A 10156-nucleotide genomic window follows, 5' to 3' on the forward strand; every position below is an offset into this window, starting at 1 on the left:
AAAAAAAAAAAAAAAAAAAAAAAAAGAGCATTGTCCCAGAGCACATTATTGCTGCAGCGAATCGTCCTACATTTCAGCAGCACGATGCGCCTCACAGAGCACTTCCATGCAATCTTCTTATGATTGGAACATTCTGTTATGAGTAGAGCTTTTCTTTGCAACTAAACATTAAATAAATATGACCCTGTGAAAGATAAAAATTCAAGTCTTGATGGGTGGTGGTGCACACCTTTAATCCTAGCACTCAGGAGACAGAGTCAGGCAGATCTGAGTTCAAGGCCCGCCTGGTCTTCAGAGGTAATTCTAGGATAGCCAGGGCTACACAGAGAAATCCTGTCTCGAATAACAACAACAACAACAACAACAACAACAACAAAGTCTCAGCTTCCTTTTGTTACTTGAGTATCCAGTAAGCACCTTCAACTTCCCACGTCTTACATGAGATTCTGACCTTTCTCAGTCAAATCTCAATTGACAACAGCAACTCCAAACTTCTAGCGCTCAGGTCAAAACAACTTTGGAACCGCTCTTGACTTCTGGAAATCACTCTGGATGTATCTTTAACATACACTAACATGCTATTTAATGGCTTCTTTGTTGCATGACCACTGAAAACTGTGTCTGTCCAACTCTAGGTTGTGTAGCCTACTACATACATGGTATAGTGTGTTGTTGTGGGCTGTAAATCTAGACAGCACGTTTCTATACTCAATGTGGTAGACAGTCATAAAAGAATCATAAGCATTTGGATGTCAGAACATCTAAACAGGATTGTTTATCAGCATCAAGCCATGAACATGGGCTATAAAGTCCCCATGCAACAGACACTTTCCATCTTATGAGAAAAACAGTCTTCTGAGGTCATTGTGTATGATCTACCATTAGCTGAAATATGGTCTTATGGCACATGAACATATGTTCACAATCTACCTTTTTTTAATTCAAGGTTTAATTTTTATTTTGTGTGAATGTTTTTGCCTACATGTATGTATATGTACTCTGTGCCTGGAGCTAGTGGAGACCAGAAGAGGATATCAGATCCCCTGGAACTGGAGTTACAGATGGTACAAGCCAGCATGTGGGTGCTCAAGGACTGGGTCCAGGGCCTCCGCAAGAGCAACGAAAGCTCTTAACCACTGAGCCATCTCTTTGGCCCCAGAATCTGTCACTGTTACCAGTTGTTTGCTCAGAGATATTGTCTCGGAGTTGATTAATGAAGCAGTCTCCAATCGTGCTCATTGCAAAGCTCTGGAGTGCTGTCCCCAAACCAACACAATGAACAGTGGCGTGAAAGTCAAATTGCTTCAAGGTTCTGTTTAAACCCTACAAGGACTTGCTCCCCTTCTGGCTCAGAGATAAAGCCAAAATCCTTGCCATGGCTCGCGAAGCCAGGTGGAATCTTCCTCCACCTCTTACACCTCATTGCTTGCTGTTTTTCCCTTTGTCCACCCTGGTCACGCTGAACTTCTCCATGGCCCTGCAGTGGGCTGGACACAGCCCTGCTTGGGGCCTCTGTATTGACCTTCCCCCTGCTAGACACTCCTCCAGTAAGTCAGATTGCTTCATGAGTTCCTTCAGGCCTTCCCTCCCACAGTGCCTCCTTTGTAAGACTCTCCCCTTCACCTCCTCACCAGGGGCATCCACCGCCCACTCCACGTTCACCGGGGGCATCCACTGCCCACTCCACGTTCACCGGGGGCATCCACTGCCCACTCCACGTTTACCAGGAGCATCCACAGGAGACAAATACCATCCTCCCCTACTAACTGTAGGACTAGCATCTTGGGGCTTTGCCGTATGTCATTTCTGTTCTCTCATAAACGATAGGCTTCAGACTAGAAACTCCACGTTCACCAGGGGCATCCACAGGAGACAAATACCATCCTCCCCTACTAACTGTAGGACTAGCATCTTGGGGCTTTGCCGTATGTCATTTCTGTTCTCCCATAAACGATAGGCATCAGACTAAAAACTCCACATTCACCAGGGGCATCCACTACCCCACTCGAGTGCTCTTGGTTCTCCATTGCACCATCCCAATCCTCAGGAGTTCACAAAGGCTACATTACCCCATGGTCAATAGCTCTAAAGCACAGTGACGGAAGTGAATGTCTCAGTCATAGAGAGCCATTGCAGGACCAGCGGCTCTCTGGGCCGTAGCACTAGACCAGCAACCAAGGACAGCAGTGTTTCCATCTTCCCATGTGACCATCGCCTTCTACTGGCTGAAGCAGGGGAGGACAACCAGAGGGTGTGGAGCAGCTCCTAGGGCTCTCATTTCTGCTCACAGCTCAAAGCCAGTCACAGGCCCACTCACCTGAGAGAGCCAGGAAGTCTAGGGAAACTTTAGCGCCATCTACCCTCTATAGGATACATAGTGTATGCTTTCTAATGTCTCTTGCTGGGTGGTAAGTTTCCTTATGGTGAGAACTTGTGCTAGTTCTGTGTGCTGCTATACCCCTGTGCCTAGAATAGAGCCTAGTTTAGCTATTTGTCAGCATACTTGTGGGAGGAAGGAAGGAAGCATGGCTCACAGCCTATGGGGACAGATAAGCCAACAGTGGGGCATAGCTCCGTGCTGGATCCTATAACGAGCTGACAAGCCATTTGATGAAGCCATCGTTCTACACAGAGATATGAAGAAGGGATTCCCAGAGAGATTTTAGGAATGGGCTCTTGAGTCAGAATACACGTTTGCCAAGGAGAGAATGGGAGAGTGGCAGAGGAGCCCGGAGGCCTGGAAGGCTCTGTACAGACACCTATCCTATCCATGGGTTATAGCCCTATCTCATGGAGAGTCTAAAGGCAGCAGAGGGAAATGAGGTTGAAGCGTTTGGCAGGGCCCAGAATACGCTCAACCTTATAAACGTCACCAAAAAACCCTGACTTCATCTTGTGAGGAAAAGGAAACTCATCAAGGACTTCCAGCAGAATAGCAAGCGTGCTTATATCTGGGCAGCCCCCGAGAAACTTGCAAAGCCAGAGGGAGGCATTCTCTTTAAAATCCTCCAGTTCTCATTGCCTTAGGAACCGGTCCCATGTCGAAGGAGAGCCAAGCCCCCAGTGGTCTGGCTCACTCTGTCTAGAGGCCTCACCTCCCACCACTTCCTCTCCAAAGCCTTCTGCAAGTTGCAGACCAAGTTGCAACACACCCTGAACTCACCGTGGGGCATCAGGTTCCCATGACTGAGGAGCCACAGGCAAGGTTCTATAGGAGGAGCCTACTGTCTCTCGGGTGGGGCTCCTTCTACCCTGCCATGTTATGTCAGCACATAAGACGACAAGGTGGCTCTGAGAGACTGCAGAAGACTTCTTCGGCTAGCACGATTGTTAAGTAAACAATCATTAATATTAAAGCCCAAAACTTTCCTTGTGGGATTAAAACAGGGGCCAAACCAATGTGCTGGGGAGGAAGCGTCCATCTTAGGAGCTTGACCCACACCCAATAAACCAGCTTGTCTCGTCCCAGCAGCTTCCTTCCTGGACTCCATGAGATGAACACAGTGGATTAGCATCTATGCCCTTTCCCCCATCCCCAGGGCTGGATATCCTAATGTAAATATTTGATCCTATTAAAGACCCGACAGAAGGTACCGCCTGGTGTGTCTCACATTAAACAGCAGCATCTGGGAGTGTTTTTAGTCTGAAGCCTATCATTTATGGGAGAACAGAAATGACATACTGCAAAGCCCCAAGATGCTAGTCCCACAGTTAGCAGGGGAGGATGGTATTTGTCTCCTGTGGTAGTCTGAATATAGTTGGCACCCATATGCTCATAGGGAGTGGCACTATTAGGAGGTGTGGCTTTGTTGGAGTAGATGAGGCTTGTTGGAAGAAGCTTGTCACGGGGGGGGGGCATCTCATATATGCTCAAGTCACACCCAGGGCTTCAGTTCAATTCCTGCTGCCTTCAGGTCAAGATGTAGAGCTCTCAGCTCCATCTCCTGCACTGTGTCTGCCTGCATGCTGCCGTGTCCCACCGTGATGATAATGGACTAAACCTCTGAAAATGTAAGCCACCCCAGCTTCAGTGTTTTCCTTTGTAAGAGTTGCAGTGGTCACGGCAGTAGAAACCCTAACTAAGGCATCTTGACTCCCCCACTTTATTTCTTTCTATTCCTCACTCCAGCTCAGAACAAACAAAGGGGGAGAGGGCCAGTCACGTAGCTGAAGATGACCTCAGACTCTAGATATTTCTACCTGGCCTTCTGAGTGCGAGGATTCTAGTCAGGCACGAACACACTTGGCTTAATCTACTATTACTTTAAAGGGCTTGAGATCAGAAAGGTACGTGGCACATTGTCAGAGAGAGTCTTGGAAGGATCTGGTGAGACACGTGGGCCAGGAGAGGGAAGCACTTGTCACTTTCTGTCACTCTGAAGCCAGCCACCCCGGGGTCCGACTCCTTCCTTCCTGATGTGGCTGCTCCTGTTCTCAAGTGGTCACTGTCAGGGCTGTTCATTAGCTTAGCTCCGAGACAAGGTCTCACTGCACGCACAGCCCAAGTCCCTTCCGCTCAGCTCTCACAGGCTGTGATCACAGCCATTGTCACCACGCTCAGCCTGGCCACCAAGTTTAGCGATCCGCACCGTCACTTCTTCTTTCTCTGCATCTTTATTACCACACGTTAATTGTACCAATAATGGGGTTCACTGTGTTTTTTATATAGATTTTCACATGCCCCCCATTGCCCTCTCTTGTCGGTTGGTGCCCACCCCTCAGGTCCTACCTCTAAATGGTGGTTCTCCACCAGGCTTATTTTGTTTACTGTGACTCCCCAACTCTTGCTCCACTATGTTAACTGATGGTAGTGCTAAGGAAATGTTTGAAAGACACACTAATCGGGGTATAAAAACTCAGCCGAATAACTCACCTTGTGGTCAGCAGGTGTCCCATGGACATAGTGGTGATCTCCCAGGCCTTGCAAGGTGCCCAAGCCTCCTTTTGCCATATTTACCCAGGAATTATCTCCCACGGTGGGGACCAGCTTCCCTGAGACCAAGGTAAGGCCTGAAGTGTTGATCGTCAAAGTCCGCTCAATGGATCTGAAGTAGTTAAGAACTCCCAGACAGACGCGCTGGAGCAGAGGAAGAAAGGCATCAGGACACCGCCCTGCGCTTTGCCCTGCCCTACAGAGCAGAAACGGATGGGGACTTCAAGGGGGCAGCCCTACTGTGGAGAAAGTGAGCCACCATCCCTGGACGGAACTGATTACACACACACACAATAATGAAGAGCAAATGTGTTGCTATTAAAGGTAGGAATGCCCCCATTCTAGACAATCTCCAATGCATGGAGCCGGGGGTGCCATCGTGCCTGCACCTGTAGCTCCCGGATGTGCAGGTGACGCAGACACAGGAAGGAGAAGTAGGCCCCTCTCATCAGGACAGGATTCCGCTCAGGCTCAGTCCCGTCGCTCAAGCCCAGCAGTTGCAGGGTCATAGCATAGCTGCTTCTTTAGCAGGGAAGAAACAGTATGAGCGCGTCCCATCCCAAAGCTGCTCAGAAAACCCGCTCATCCCACAGGGCGCGTTGCCGAACTGAAGGGGCTTTGCGATGAATCGCACCGGAAGGAAAACAACGCCCCGAATGCGTAACACGGAGAGCATTGCACTGAGCACCCATCCCCTTTGAAAGCCACCGTCCTGGGGAGAGACAGAAATTCAGATATCTGACCCTTGTTCATAGTTCTGCTTTCATTGTGACTTCAAATGTTTTTGAGGTAACATAAACTACACACGCATCGGTCACTCAAATTTCCCCACAGTTTTAAACCCACTTCCATGAATCACCAATCTGCAGATTTCATTACCCGGTCTCTGTCTTCTGCTTGAGAGACCCATCAGAGCTTTGGCTGAGATGTGTTTTCGCAAGGTCACCGTCGCCTGGTTCCACCGAAAGACCCTCATCCTTCACATTTTCATTCTGCCAGAACACGGTATTAGCTCAACTTTTGTAAGCATTTATGATACCAACAAAATCATAGGTCATCGAAAAGTAAATGTCATGATCCAAAGCACAGCAGATGTGTTGTAAACGTGTCTTAATCCCAATCAGCATATGAAAGTCTAGATTTCTACAATAAATGAGGGAGTAACTGTTTTTACCAGAAAAAAAAATCTTTGTTTTATTGACATCTTTTATATAAAAATCACTCCATTTCTTGTCTTTTATGTGGTTTGCTTCATGAAAAGCATATGATAAAACATTTTTTTCAAGAACATATTCTCTCTCTCTCTCTCTCTCTCTCTCTCTCTCTCTCTCTCTTTCTCGTGTGTGTGTGCGCACGCGTGTGATCAAGGATGTTTATGTCCACGTCTGCACCTGCCCGCAGAAGCAGCCAGAAACTGCAGCTGGGTGTCAGCTGTCTCCTTCAGTCACTTCGTCTCCACCACCCCTTTGTTTTTTGAGACAACGCCGCTTATTGAACATGGGGCCCATGGGATCATCTAGACTGACGAGCTCCGGGTTTAGTAAGAGCCCCTGTCAGGCATCTTGTGGATGTGTGGTTTGTGGGTATCTGGGCTCCCAGGGACAACTGTGGTGGAGGTGTTAGCGACCTGCCCTTGGCCCTCCTGGTGACCCAGTGGCAGAGGTGGAAACGTGTGAGTTATGTGTATGCTAGCATCTGGTTCACGGGACGGCAGAGTCCTCTCTGTCTCCAGCAACTGACCCTGGCACTTGGCCGCTCAGATGAACGTGGCATTTCCAAGCCATACTGCAGCTTCTGGGAATAACCCAAAGACGTGGGTTCCCGGAAGCTGCGATACGGCTGGACTTTGACCCTCTCTCCTCCCTTTCCCCATTCATTTCATCACAGGGCCTCAGTGACCAGGTGGGGAGGCTTGGAAACATCACATTTGTCGGAGAGGCCAAGGCCAGGATGGATATTCTGTTGCCGTAGTAAAGGAGAAATGGCTATTTGAACCCTCCTCCTTAGAACAGGAATGTGACAGCTGGGCTGTTTCAGGCCACGCCATCTCAGGTACGGCAGTCACACTCTTGAAACTTCAGGACAGACAGAGCTGCCCAAGGACTCCAAGGAACAGAGTTGCCCATCAGCTCCGCACTTTTTATCTATATCCAGATGTTCAATCCAGCAGAAGAAGGCGTAATTTCCAATTCATTTGATCCCTCACCATTGTGTTTTACCATGACCAACAGACGACTTATGTTTAACGGACGCAGTTCCCAAGGCTGTATGTGAAGAGGGTCATTTCCCTGCTGAGCCTGTGGTGTTCCCAGCTACAGTTCAACATGTACCCAGAAGGGAAGCTCTGAGCCGCATCCTTTCTCTGACTTTTTCAGTTGCTTCAAAAATTACCAGAGCGAAAAGTGACATCAGATTACAGTGAAAGACACTTGAAAGAATGATCAAATAAAGCACCAGTGGATGCTGGGCCAGTGGACTGCCAAGAAGGAAGAGACAGCGTAGCATCCTTCAGGAAAAGGACCCAAGCACAGGAAATGTTCAAAGCCCAGGAGAACATTCCTTGGGAGCAGCAGACCTGCTGGGAAGCCCAGGACAGATCAGAGTGTCCACGGCCCCACCGACCCCACCGACCCCACCGCTGTCTGTGGTTGCTCTCTCTTCCCAGGAGGCAGATCTTTGCCCTTGACCCTGCCTGTGACAGGTTGTTTTCCAAGAATGCCAAGCTCGTGAATTTTGAGTTTGGAATTTCTACTAACTGCCAAACTCATGTCCTTCTCAAGAGTTTGCAAAAACAGTGGGCTGGAAAGTATAATGGGAAGAAAACTTAGAGGAAAAGTCTATTACACATTTCCTCATTCTCAAGTGTCCACCGCTTGAGAGTGTGCATCCACAGAACATCCTTGTAGCCAGGATGTAAAGGGAACACTTAAAACTGTGCCGTTTCGGGCTGGAGAGATAGCTCAGTGGTTGGGAGCATTGCCTGCTCTTCCAAAGGTCCTGAGTTCAATTCCTGGCAACCACATGGTGGCTCACAACCATCTGTAGTGAGGTCTGGTGCCCTCTTCTGGCCTGCAGACATACACACAGACAGAATATTGTATACATAATAAATAAATAAATAAATATAAAAATAAATAAATAAAAGCTCTCAGAATGTCAAGTTTAAAAAAAAACTGTGCCATTTCAGTTTATAAAGTCAAGGTTTTTTCCTTCTTTATACTTTTCTGTATTTCCTAATTTCCCTTGATAAATTTGCATCCCTACTATCATTCAACAATATTTACTTTTTAAATATTTTAAGTGTGTATGTGTGCACGTACATGCATGATGTATAACTCTATGACATAGGCACACATATGTCTTGGTGTGCGTGTGTGTGTGTGTGTGTGTGTGTGTGTATGTGTGTGATATAGGACAGCTTTTAGTGATCAGTTCTTTCCACCATGGCCTCCAGTGACTAAACTCAAGTCATCATGTTTTTGTGGTAAATCAATTTTATCCACTGAGCCATCTTGCTAGCCCAAAAATATTTATTTATTTTAATTAGATTTATTTTATTTTTTATGCATATGGGTGTTTTGCCTACACGGAAGTCAGTATAACATTATGTGCCTAGCGTTCTTGGAGGCTAGAAGAGATCATTGGGTCCCTTGGAACTAGAGTTACACCAGTTGTGAGCATCCGTGTGGATACTGAAATGAACCCAAGTCCTCTGGAAGAGCAGCCAGTGTTTGTAACCACTGACCTATCTCTCCAGTTCCAGAAAAATATTTATGATAAATATTCTATTGAATTTGATGAGGAGCACCAAGAAAAAGTCCTGTATTTGCTGATCTTGCTTTTGGGAATTGCCACGTCCCAGACTACTGGGTGGGCCTCATACTGACTGCCTCCCACCATCTCTGGAGTCAATCTGGAGAAGTGATAGGCAGGGTGTCTCTGGTGTGTGGCCACTGAGCACAGGTGAAGGTTCCGCCACTGCTCACCTGTTCTGTAGCCAGAATGTGGTACTTCCTGCCATGGATCACTTCATGAGCTTCCTGTTTAAACTGTATCTTAAGCATCATCAGAAGAAGAAAATCTCTGTATCGAGCCAGTTTAAAGTGTGTTCCTTAGGGAGGTGGCACAGGACACTGAACTGAGAAGCAGGTTGTGGGCTCCCGAGGACAGCATAGCCTGGCTGGTTCTTCCCTTGTTCGGATCAAGACTATAGCTAAATATGCTTCGTCATTGTCAAAGACTAATAAAAACTATGGTCCATCTGATTCAGGGTCATGTCAAGCATACATCACCATCAAGTAACAATAATAAGAAAACCTGATGTGTTTCTTTACTTCCAAACTCCAGACCTTGAAGTCAATACAGAATTAGAATTTATTGAGAAGAAAGGTCAGCCTTTGGTGTTAATGGTGAATAGAAGATAAAGTCAAGCTGTGATAGCATCATTGTAAACATTAGTGATACCCAGGCACAAAAATCCATGTCAGAATGCACAGGGGGACCAGGATGCCCATCGGTGACTGGTATGGAGGTTGTGCTGCCACCTTGGCATCCTCTGTGCCAGGAAATTTTATTTCTGTATCTATTCTAATGTAACACACACTTAAGTGATGTGGGATTCCCCCCTGTACACTGTGAGTACTATTGGTTAATAAAGAAACTGCTTTGAGCCTATGGCAGGGCAGAACAGAACTAGGTGGGCAAGCTAGGCTGTATGCTGGCAAAAAGAGGGTGGAGTCCGAGAGAAGCCATGGAGCTGCGGCCAGAGAGAGACATGCTAAAACTTTAGCCGGTAAGCCACAGTTATGTGGCGATACACAGATTACTAGAAATGGGTTAAATTAAGATATAAGTGTTAGCCAATAAGAAGCTAGAGCTAATGGGTCAAGCAGTGTTTTAAATAATATAGTTTCTGTATGATTATTTTGGGGCTGAGCAGCTGGGAACCAACAAGTGGCCTCCCAACAACACTTAAGGAAAGCAGGCTCCCTTCAGCAAATCCTAATCCTAGCACTTGGGAGGTGGAGGCAGGCAAATCTCAGAGTTCAAGGCCAGCATGGTCTACAGAGAGGGTTCCAGGACAGCCAGGCTTACACAGAGAACCCTGACTCAGAAATCCAAACAAAAAGAAAGAAAAGGAAGGAAGGAAGGAAGGAAGGAAGGAAGGAAGGAAGGAAGGAAGGAAGAAGAGAGGGAGGAAAGGAGAGGAGAGGAGAGGAGAGG

The 10156-nt window shown here is 47.2% G+C and overlaps 1 protein-coding gene across 1 annotated transcript in view; it reads right to left on the reverse strand.

Moving 5' to 3' along the window:
- LOC101991582 overlaps positions 1–10156 on the reverse strand; it is a 177353-nt gene that overhangs the window by 114453 nt on the left and 52744 nt on the right. The window contains exons 12-14 of the mRNA XM_026787503.1: positions 5813–5925; positions 5323–5455; positions 4874–5077 (exon numbers count right to left, since the gene is read on the reverse strand). Of these exons, the coding sequence (XP_026643304.1) occupies positions 4874–5077; positions 5323–5455; positions 5813–5925 (450 nt within the window). The remainder of the gene's footprint in view (positions 1–4873; positions 5078–5322; positions 5456–5812; positions 5926–10156) is intronic.

Source organism: Microtus ochrogaster, linkage group LG9 (genome assembly GCF_000317375.1).
Source record: "Microtus ochrogaster isolate Prairie Vole_2 linkage group LG9, MicOch1.0, whole genome shotgun sequence".
NCBI classification, from domain to species: Eukaryota; Metazoa; Chordata; class Mammalia; order Rodentia; family Cricetidae; genus Microtus; species Microtus ochrogaster.